Consider the following 10,541-nt stretch of genomic DNA (forward strand, 5'->3'; position numbering starts at 1 on the left):
GTTGGCGCGGCTGTTCGAGCATTTCTGACGCCGCGCCACCGACAGGCCGCGTCGCCGCACCAAATATATACGCGCACACCAGCACTAGCACCAACCACTTCCAACCCAAACCCGCAAACCGCAAACACAGAGCTGCCGCGAGGCCACCATGCGCGCCATCGTTGCTGCCAGCCCCTCCATCCCCGACTGGATGAGCCCCGCCGCCGCCGACTTCATCCGCGCGGCGCTGCAGCGCACGCCCGCGCGCCGCTCCGCCGTGGCGGCCCTGCTGGAGCACCCCTGGGTCACGGGGCACATCAGGTGGGGGGGATTCCGGGAGGAGGGCGCAGGGGGGCGGTGCTGGGAGGGAGGGATTGTAGATGCCAGCCTCAACTAAATTGAACCCAATGCAAAAGAGGGGGAAGGGGCCCGAGAGTGGGGCTACGGGGGTGGGCTAGGGGGTGGGGAAGATGTGGGGGCATGGAGGTGGGGCCTTTGCAAGGACGGAAGGCGTACTCGCAGCCAGCCAGCTCATTGTATGAACCCCTCGTTGGCCATACGACTTCATCTTGGGCTCGTCTCGAGCCTTTTCGCGATGTCACCAACCCCATCCGCCACCCGCCCCCTCTTAACTAACCATGAATGTCACAACCCTTCCTTGCAGGGCCTCCCAAGCCGCGGGCGGCGTGCCGCGGCCGCTCATGCCCTCCTGCGCCGCCGAGGCCGCCGCCGCCGCCTCCTCCGTGTCCACCAGCGGCATGACCATCAGCCCCGCGGCGCTGGCGGCAGGCTACGCCTCCAGCGGCGGCGCCACCATCTCGCCCGCCGCCGCCGCCGCCATGGCGGGCGCCGGCAGCGGCGCCGGCCCCGCCGCGCGCTCGCTGTTCTACCACCCTGGCGGCCCCTTCCAACACCTCTTCAGCCAGCCCACCTGCAACTCCGCCTCCGCCAGCGAGGTCGGCGGCGGCGCGCCCACCATTGGCGGCGGCGCGGGTGGCGGCGGCGGGGCCGCCGCCGCCGCCATGGCGTACGGCAGCGACCAGCGCCCCGCGAAGCGGCAAGTGCAGCGTTGCCAGAGCGCGTACTTGGAGCTGCCGGGCGGCGGCGGCGGCGGCGCGGGCAGCGCCACCGGCGGGCCCAGTGGCGGTGGTGCCGCCGCTGGCGGCGCCGCGGCGGCGGCCGCGTACGCCGGGCACGCGCGCGTGTACGACACCACGTCGTACTGGATGACGGACGGTAACGGGTTCAGCTACGACACGCTGGCGGCGCTGGACGCGGCGGCGGCGGCGGCCGGGGGTCAACGGCAGCAGAAGCAGCAGCAGGGGGCTGTGGCGATGGACACGGCCCCGGGCTCGCCGGCGTTGAATGGTTGGAGCGGCGTGACGGCTGCCAGTCGCTTCCAGCAGCAGCACCAGATGCAGCAGCAGCAGCAACAACAACAACAGCAGCAACAGCAACAGCAGCAGCAGCAGCAGATGCAGCAGCAGGCGCAGCAGCAGCAGTTCTACCAACAGCAGCTGTACCAGATGCAGCAGCAGCAACAGCAGCAGCAACAACAACAACAGCAGCAGATGCAGGCCCAGCAGCAGCACCAGGTGCAGCAGCAGCAACAACAACAACACGAGCTCGACTCGGTGTCTGCATCTGGGGAGAGCGCCAGCGCCGACGCGGCCGCGGCGGCGGCGGCTGCCGGCGGCGGCAACGGCGCGTCAATGGCTACGGAACCGTCGGATCCGGGTCTGAACCTCACGGCCGCTGATTACTACCGCTTGCACATGGAGGACCTCCAAAACATGTGGGAGGGAGGGCGCGTGCCCGCGGCGGCGGCCGCCGCCGCCGGCCGCAGCCCGCGCACTGTGCCGCGGTCCTACTCCTCCCGCGCCGGGCGCGCCGGCAGCAGCACCGGCGGCGGCGGCGGCGCCATGGCGGCGGCGGCCGCCGCCGCGGTGGCTGGAGCCGGGCTGCAGGAGGGCGGCAGCAGGCACGCCTCGCCGGTGACGATGCGTCGGCTGATGCGGAACGGCAGCACCAGCAGCAGCGGCGGCGCCATGAAACGGCGCACGCCCGACACACACGACTGGGACTTGCCCGCGCTCCCCACCACTGCTGCCGGCCTGCCCTCGCAGCAGCTGCAGCTGCAGCTCCTGCCCACGCCTGGCTCCTGCATGCAGCAGTTCCAACAACAGCAACAAATGCAGCCCCCGCAGCCGCAGCCGCATCGGCATCCGTTGGCGGCGGCGCACCTGCAGCCCGGCTCGCCGGCGGCGCGCTCGTCCGACAGCTTCGCGGCGGCTGGCGGCGCCGCCGCCTTCTTCACTGGCGGCGCCGACGGCTCCGATGGCTGCGACCTGGCGGCGGCGGCGGCGGCGATGAACCTGGACGACGCCGCGGGCGGCACGCCCTTCGGGTCGCAGATGCAGCACTCGCTGTTGCAGCAGGCAAGTCACCAGCAGCAGCAGTTGCAGCAGTCGCTGTTGCCGCAGGGCGGCAGCGTGAGTCTTGGCGGCGGCATGGGCGGCGGCGGCGCCCACGGCGGCGGGATGGGTGGCAGCGGCAGCATGTCCGCAATCCCGTCCATTGCGCTGCTGAACGTGCAGCTCAGCGGCAGCTTTGGCCGCGGCTCCTACGGCGGCCGCCCCAGCCGCCTCTCCAAGGCCTTCAAGCGGACCGACTCTCTGGAGCCCGGCGACCTCGGCGCCGGCGGCAGCGGCGGCCTCGGCGGCGGCGCCAGCGACGGCTCCGGCTGCAGCGGCCCGACGGCGCTGCAGTCGCCGCTGGCGCGATGCAGCAACGCCAGCGCCGCCGTCGCCGCTTTTGACCAGCTGACGCTGGCGGCGGGCGGCGTCGGAGGCGGCGGCGCTAGCGCGCTGTTGCTGAACACTGGCGACGGCGACGAGGCCGCCGCGGCGGCGGCGGCCGTCCACGCCGCCGCCGTTCAGCAGCAGCAGGCCTACGGCCATCTCGGCGGTCCCGTTGGAGGAGCCGCAGCGTACGGTCGCGGCGGCGGCGGCGGCGGAATGTCCGGCGCGCCGTCGGACTGCAGCACCGGCTCGCTGGGCGGCGGCCCTGGCGGCGGCGGCGTTAGCGTCAGCAGTTTCGGTTACTCGTACGGCAGCGGTGCCAGTGGCAGTACGGCGCCGGTGGCTTCGCTGGCCGCTGGGGGAGGGGGCAACGGCAGTGGTCATGGCGGCTTGTACACGGCAGGAGGGCCGCTGGGCACCCGCCCGCCCTCCATAACCACTGGGCTGGGCAGCGGTGGCGGTGGCGGCGGCAACAACTGCAGCGGCGGGCAGCTGCGGCTGTCGTTGCCGGCCAATATGCTCGGCGGGGCGGGCGCGGGCGCGGGGCCAGGCGGTGTGGGCACACAAGTTCGCTCGCACCCAATCAGCAGCCCACAGGTACAACACGTACAGATACACGTATAGAGCCCTGTGACTGAATGCGAAAGTTTGACTGTGAATTGCGTCAGATATTAAACTCAAACTGTTGTGGACCAATGTCGCTCACGGTATGTGTTGCCGCCTCGCAGGTGACTCCCTGGGCCACACCGCTCAACTCGCCAGTGGGCGCCGCCTCCCGCGTGTCGCGCCTGCACGCCGCCTCCTCCACCTCCCAACAGCAACTTCATCACCACCACCAACAGCAGCAGCACCAGCAACAACAACACCTCTTACTCGCACAGCTGGCACAAGCGTCCAGCTCGCCGCAGCCGTACCTCGCCGCCGGCGGCGGCGGCGGCAGCCTCGCGCAGTTCCTCCCGACCGGCCAGCACACCGGCAGCGGTGGCGGAGGAGGCGCCGCCGCTGCCGCCGCCGCCTCCGGCTACACGCCGCCGCCGGCGCCGTCGTTCAACATGCTGTTGGACCTGATGGAGGCTGAGGGCGTGCTGGCGGCGGCCGTGGCGGCGGCGGATGCCGGCGGCGGCGGTTGCGGTGGCGGCGCTGATGATGGTGGGCAGCAGCAGCAGCCGCTGCTGCCAACGTTCCGCAGTGTGGGCAGTGCCTTCTCCAGTGCTGCGGGCCCCGTGTCGGACCTTTCGCCGCACCTGTTGGAGGCGGCGCCGGCCGCACACGCGGCCTACCTGCAGCAGCAGGGGCATCCGGGGCATCAGGGGCAGGGGCAAGGGCAGCAGCACGGGTATCAGGGGCAGCAGCACGGGCAACAGTGCCTGCCGCCGCTGGTGCAGTTGCCGCCCATGTCATCCTCATCCTTGCAGCAGCAGCAACAACAGCAGCAGCAGCAGCAGCAGCAGGTGGCTATGGCTCACACGGTGCAGCAGATGTCTCCGGAAGACCGGTGGGCGGCGGCATGGGCGGCGGCGGGCAGCGGGGCCCACGGGCCTCCCACCCAAGCACCCACCTTCAGCGGCGCCGCAGCCGCCGGCGGAGGCAGTGGTATGCTACCGGCGTACGCCACTGCCGCTGGCGGCGGCGGAGTCAACGTGCGGCCGTCGTCGGGTCCGTCGCCGCTGTCGCGCGCCGGCAGTATTGGCCGGAACGCGGACGGCTCTTTGACGATGCTGTCTGGCGGCGGCGGCGTTGGCACCGGCGGCGCCGCCCTGGCCAACATGACCCACATGCCGTCGCCGCTGGGGCGCGGCCAGCTGCAGCAGCAGCAGCACGTGCGCACGCGCTCCCTCAACCGCTACCAGCTCGAGCAGCAGCTCGGCCAGACGGCGGCGGCGGCCGCCGCCGCCGCTGGCTACAACTCGGCTAGCGGGGCCGTGGGTGCGGCGGGGCCTGGGCCGGGGTCCGGGACGGTCATGGCGCCGGTTGGCATTTCGGCTGGAGGGAGCGGGAGTGGTGGTGGTGGCGGCAGTGGCGGCGGTGCGCTGAGCAGCCCGCAGCTGCTGGTGAACAACCACATCGCTGCGCATGTGACATCAGGCGGCGGCAGCGGCGGCGGCGAGGTGTCCGCCACCTCCTCGGAGGGCTCCACAGTGATGGCGGCGCGCGCTGCCGGGCCCGGCAGCAGCGGCGGCGGCAGCAGCAGCAGTGGCGGCAGCAGCGTTGCCGACGGACGCAGCAGCGGCGGCGGCGGCGGCGGCGCGCCCGGCCTGGTGCCGTCTGGAGGCTGGGCGGCGGCGGCGTCCGCTGGCGGCGGCAGCGCCACCGCCGCGGCCTTTGGCAACCGCCTGACTTCCAGGGGTTCCAGTTCGCTGCCGCCGGCGGCGCGGGGTACCTACGGTCTGCAGATGCACAGCGGCGGCAGTGCGCACGGCGGCTTGGGTCGGGTGCTGCAGGGCATGAGCGGGTCCTTCACTGGCGGCAGTGGCGGCGTGCAGTTTGGCGGCGTGCAGTTTGGCGGCGCGCCCGCCATGCCCAGCCCGTTGGGGCTGCGCTGCAGCCGCAGCCGCCTCAGCAACGCCAGCAGCAATAACTCGGACGCATCCGTCGCCAGCGGGGCTGGCGGGGCTGGTGCCGGGGGCGCCGGGCTCGGTGCGGCGCCGGGCGCAGGCGGCGGCGGCGGTGGTGGTGGCGGCAGGAGTTCAGTGTCGGGGGCCGCAGCTGCAGGCGGCAGCGGTGGGGTGGTGGGGGACAGCGAGATGAGCTCGTGATGGAGTGAGGAGGGTTGCTCACCAGTCGTTACTTGTCCAGCGCAGCCTACTGGGCCAGTGAGCGCGTGAAGATTCGCTCGGCTTACGCCTACATGTTTCGTGACGCCGCTACGGCTCCCGCTACGTGCTCTGGTTGTCCTTGTGTGTGATCAACATTGTTTCATCGAACGACTGGACTACAGACAAATTAGGACTGAATGCATGCCCGAACTTTCTTTATAGGCTTGGCGATGCAGCAACACGGGACTGTTTGTAGGTAGAGGTTGCCTTGTGTGATTGGCACGCAGGCTAGCCACTTGTGCGGCTGGCGGATGCAACGAAGTCGGTTCCGCAGTTGACGGCTTGTGGAATGTGGCCTCACACACGGACTTTCCCAACCCTCTGGTGCGGCCGGCTCCGCGGTTGACAGCTGCTGCTGCCGGCGCATACGGTAGTACTGCAGTGGCGCGATGCCGTCTGAGCTGCGATGTTGTGTGGTGCAGCGAGATGCGTGTTGTTGTGTTGTGGCATGGACAGGCCCGACAAACCAGGACTGCAACAAGTGTGACCGGCGTGTACATAAGACACAATCACAGTGACTTGAACACGCAATCACTGAGAATGCAACGGCCGCCGCACGTGACCCACAGTGCCCCGAATTGCGTTGGCAAACAATGACATGGGAATCTTCTCGGGCCGCAGCTTCACGCGTGGTTGCCCAGCGCCCCGGTGCTCGCGGTGCAGCGGTCGTCCCAGAGGCTGGTTTGGATGATCTGACCTCATCAGCAGTGGCACGTGTGTGTGTGTGTGTGTGTGTGTAAAACCTTTCTGCCTTGTGTGGTGCTTGAGAGCGCGGCGCGGACGTTTAAGTCGCGTGTGTGGCCAGCAACGCGGAAGCTTGAACTCTTCTGTTGTTTGGTGTTGTTGCGTTACAAGGTTGGAAGTGCGTCCTTTCCACTGTAACGAGACTGAGGAGGCCAGGCTGAAGGGCAGGGGCACACGTCGCGCTAGCGAGTGACAAAGGAACGGGTGCTGCGTGGTGGCGTGCAGGACCTAAGTGCTAGACTCATAGTATGACTGCCGGGGCTGGCATTCAGTCAGCGACGTGATCGTTGCGGCTGCACACCGCTCTTGCTAGAGGCCGATGCGGGCGTGGCAGGTGAAAGGAAAACTCAACATGAGTGTGAATTCCAGTATGCTGATGATACACACACGGTGCGCGTGTTTGTGTCCGGGGGTTTTCCTGGAGAGGATTGCGTAAGGGTGGGAGCCGTGCCAAGAGTCCTGGGACGGCGGCGTTGACCTTGTTACGATACAGGCGCACGGAGGAGGCAGCTGTGCGAGTGGCGGCGTGGAGCAAGCTGTGTCTAGTTGTTAACATTGCAATTGTGGCTCGGATTCGAGGGAAATGGCATGGTCCCGTCTGTGGCGTCAAACAGACCTGTATAAAGTGTGGGTAAGATACGGAGGTGTAGATACTTCCCGCACCAGCACGTGGCACGTGCTTTAGTCCATCGAGGTTTCAAGGTATTCTGCTGTGTTACTGGTGAGTTTCGGCCTTGCATATGTCTTGATTGGCGACGCGGCATGACCAGATCGTTTGGTGCATAGCCGCAGAGCATTTCCTGCCCTGTTCTGTGATATGCACACTGCGAAGGCATCCGTCACATGTTTCCATTTTTACGATTGCGTCGATCACCAGAATGCGTAGGTAGTCGATCTGCAACAGGTGGCGGACACGCCATGAATTTCTTAATACAAGACAAATACGTTATGGTACTCAAGAAGTCAGAAATTCAGGGCGAATGTATGGTGATGGCAGTCGGGTGATCTCCCAGAAGCGTGTAGGTGCGATTCGGTATGTCGAGATAGAATGTGAACGGCATGTCATGACAGAAAGTGACAAAATGGCGAGGAACCGTCACTGACAAAGCAAATGTGGCTGCAGCTGCAGAGCGCGGATTGCGCGGACACTTCGCCGCTGGTGGGTTCCAAGTTATGTAAGAGCGGCATTGGCGACGGAGCTACGAAAGGCCATAATGCCGTGGGGGTTATACCGCACCTGTGGAGGGCACTGTAAAAGTTACATTTGGCAAGTCCTGTCGCTGTGTCTTGGCTGCTAGGTTTGCCACTGCCCGCTGCACCCTGATGGTTGCGGCATGCACACCCATACGGCGCCATGCGTCGAACACCAATCAGCCACGTAAAATTGTTCAGTTTGCGTTTGTGGGCAGAGAGGATATTTCGTGCGCTTTGCTATTTCGTGGAACGGTAGCAGGGACGGTAGATGAATGGATGGCCGTCGGCGACAAGTAAGCTTGGGTGCGCCTTCCCACACAACACTGATATGCCAGTCTCCGCCGCTCTTTCCCGTCCCGGACATCAACACAGCCATCACAACAATCCCAACGTCGAAATCATGATGCGTGCGGTCAACCCATGACAAGTTGACAACGCACGTGCCAAATCAACCGTACTCAGATGTCACCGTACACGCACGCTGGCCTTTCTCCGCAGTTCCTCCATCATCACACTTTCACAGAGCAGGCGTCACAGTGGCCATACCCGTGGCCTCCCACCCCCCAGTCGCATACGCCCACACACTCATCACGTCGTTGCCCTTCCTCGCCTCCCACTCAGCCCGTTCACACGACCACAGGCGCCGCCTTGACGTTGGTCTCACTCTGGGGGTTGGAGTGCGCCGTGCCCTGTGTGCGTGCAGCCGTTGCATTAGACGGAGGACAACAGAGTGTGTGAATATATGGATGATGCTATGTGAGGTGTGGAGCGCAGTGCAGACCAAGGTGCAGACTTCTCCATGCATGGGGTGATGTACAATGCATGGCACCAGTCAGTCGCACCGCAACATCAAGAGTGAAGGAGGCAACGTAACATATCATAGAGTGGCATTAGCTTCCGACCATGCACACACAAGCACATCACCACATGACTACCCTATCCTCCGTGCACCCGCCCAGAAAACAACCGTAAGCCCCCTGTGTGCGAACAACCGCAGATACACATATAGATACACATACACATGCACACACACACACACACACACACACACACACACACACACACACATACACACACGCATACCTCCCGAGCGCGCGCAACCCACGCACACACCCAGTCCTTCATCCGCCTATTGGCCATCCCCGTCCACGCTCCCCGCCACCCATTCCCGCCGGCTCCCTCACCGGCACTGGCAGGTTGTGCTCAAAGGGAAACCCGCGGTTGTCGAATATGCCGACCCGGTAGCCGCGCTCGTCGCTGTTCCACTGCAGGAGGGTCAGCAAGAGGCAGGCAGGTAGGTACACAGTCATGCATGCAGGCAGGCGGGCAGGTAGGCGGGTAGACCAGGAGATGGCAGAGGCAGGGGCAAGGAGCAAGGGCTGTCAACAGAGCGAGAGCTGATGGGGGTCGACGCGTGAGCGTCACGAAAGCATGCGGGTCAATGTGTGCCGCCCACACATGCTCCCACGCTCCCACACGCCCACGCCCCCACGCCCCCACGCACCCGAGCGATGCGGTACCACCAGCTAGGCTCCCGCAGCACCGAGCCGTACGCCACCTGTGTGTGTGTGTGTGTGTGTGTGTGTGTGTGTGTGTGTGTGTGTGTATGTGTATGTGTATGTGTGTGTGTATGTGTGTGTGTGTGTTGGGCGGGGCGTGGCAGCCCGGTACGCGGAACAGGGCCTGGATGAACCCACCTTGACCACAAGCCCACGCGCAATAAAGTTCGTGCACACGCAAGCCCACGCACGGCGCCAGTCCTGTATCCTTCTTAAGCACGCTGGCGCACGCGTGCGCGCACGCACGCACGCGTACGCGTACACACGCGCGCGCGCGCGCACACACACACACACACACACACACACACACACACACACACACACACACAGCCCCGTCCCACCCACCTGCAGCTCCGGGTCACGTCGCACCTTGGCGCTGGGGCTGTGTACGAGGCACACGCAGGGAGCAGCGGGGTGCGGGGTTGCGGGGAGCACTTGTGTTGACGCAGAACACGCACGGAATGGGGGAAGGGCGTGCTGCCGACGGAGAGGGCCATCGTCCATCCGTCTTGGCTGAAACACCTGGCCTAACCTGGCAGTCTTCCAGTGCGACAGACTGGCTGCATGCCTCAACTACTCTCAGTCACCACTTGGCTATCCTGCCTTTCCGCCCCCTGCTGTTGTGCTGCGTTATCCTTTCAGGAAAAGGACTAGCTAGCAGATGACAGACCACCATTTCCGCAACATGGCGCTACACCTGCCCCCACGCCTTCGCCATCCCCTGCCCCCACGTCCTTGCCAGCTTGCCCAGCCTGCCTGCTGCAGCGCTGCGCCGCACTCACAAGGACTCGCCGGCGGGTGTGAAGTAGATGCGGTGCAGGGTGTGAAGTGCGCCGACGTAGGCGCCACCCACCAGTACCACCAGCGCGCCAACCTGGGGGAGGGACGGCAGGTGGACAGGGGTGGTTTGTTGATACCAGCCCAAACTAAACCGAACCCAATGCAATAGAGCGAGGAGGAGAGCGTGGCCTATGCTTTGCTTTGTGGGGAGGCGGGGGGAGGCAGGGGTTATGAGGGGTGCGGAGAGAGGGGTGCGGAGAGAGGGGTGCAGAGAGCGGGGGCGGGTTGTCAGCCGACATGGCCTTACAGGCGCACACCGGAGGCGTACTCCAGTGGATGGAGACGAAGAGGTAAGTCGCCTGCGCGGACCCGCGGGCGGCTACCGGCCGCAAGACGTGGGGTTGATGACCCACTGACGCCACACGCACGACACGCACCTCTGGGAAGTCTCGCAGCGCCATCCACAGCTTGGACAGAGCCCAGGCTCGGCGCGGCGAGTAGGTGAAAGCCGGCTTGTTCGTCATGGCGATGCCTTAGCTAAGTAATTGTTGGGAGCGGGGCTCGTGATGGTGCTGCTGCAAATCAGATTGAAGGTCTGTCACTGCTTATACTTTTGCAGGCCTTTAAGGTTTATGGGGCACTATTTGTGTCTTGAAGAACGTCTGCAA

General features: G+C 65.6%; 2 protein-coding genes across 2 annotated transcripts in view; one reads left to right on the forward strand and one right to left on the reverse strand.

The window, feature by feature from the left end:
* CHLRE_08g359900v5 (uncharacterized protein) overlaps window positions 1-7,607 on the forward strand; it is an 11,281-nt gene extending 3,674 nt beyond the window's left edge. Inside the window, exons 9-11 of the mRNA XM_043064794.1 lie at window positions 131-300; window positions 644-3,377; window positions 3,509-7,607. Coding sequence (XP_042921795.1) covers window positions 131-300; window positions 644-3,377; window positions 3,509-5,536 — 4,932 coding nt within the window. The 3' untranslated portion in view covers window positions 5,537-7,607. The remainder of the gene's footprint in view (window positions 1-130; window positions 301-643; window positions 3,378-3,508) is intronic.
* Window positions 7,608-7,610: 3 nt separating this feature from the next.
* CHLRE_08g359950v5 (uncharacterized protein) lies at window positions 7,611-10,496 on the reverse strand. Its single transcript, XM_043064795.1, has 6 exons — window positions 10,311-10,496; window positions 9,876-9,967; window positions 9,439-9,475; window positions 9,039-9,092; window positions 8,719-8,799; window positions 7,611-8,223 (listed from the first exon to the last, which is right to left on the reverse strand). The coding sequence occupies exons 1-6, from the start codon at window positions 10,395-10,397 to the stop codon at window positions 8,161-8,163; spliced, it is 414 nt and encodes a 137-aa protein (XP_042921796.1). The 5' UTR covers window positions 10,398-10,496; the 3' UTR covers window positions 7,611-8,160.
* Window positions 10,497-10,541: the final 45 nt, after the last annotated feature.

Source organism: Chlamydomonas reinhardtii, chromosome 8, assembly GCF_000002595.2.
Source record: "Chlamydomonas reinhardtii strain CC-503 cw92 mt+ chromosome 8, whole genome shotgun sequence".
NCBI classification, from domain to species: domain Eukaryota; kingdom Viridiplantae; phylum Chlorophyta; class Chlorophyceae; order Chlamydomonadales; family Chlamydomonadaceae; genus Chlamydomonas; species Chlamydomonas reinhardtii.

Excerpts from the sequence above, each read along its gene's own strand:
- CHLRE_08g359950v5 (XM_043064795.1), bottom strand. The coding sequence starts at position 10,397 with ATGACGAACAAGCCGGCTTTCACCTACTCGCCGCGCCGAGCCTGGGCT. Across the intron at positions 8,800-9,038 it reads GGTGGTACCGCATCGCTCGG|TGGAACAGCGACGAGCGCGG; the intron begins GTGCGTGGGGGC and ends ACCCTCCTGCAG. Across the intron at positions 8,224-8,718 it reads AGCACAACCTGCCAGTGCCG|GGCACGGCGCACTCCAACCC; the intron begins GTGAGGGAGCCG and ends GCACGCACACAG.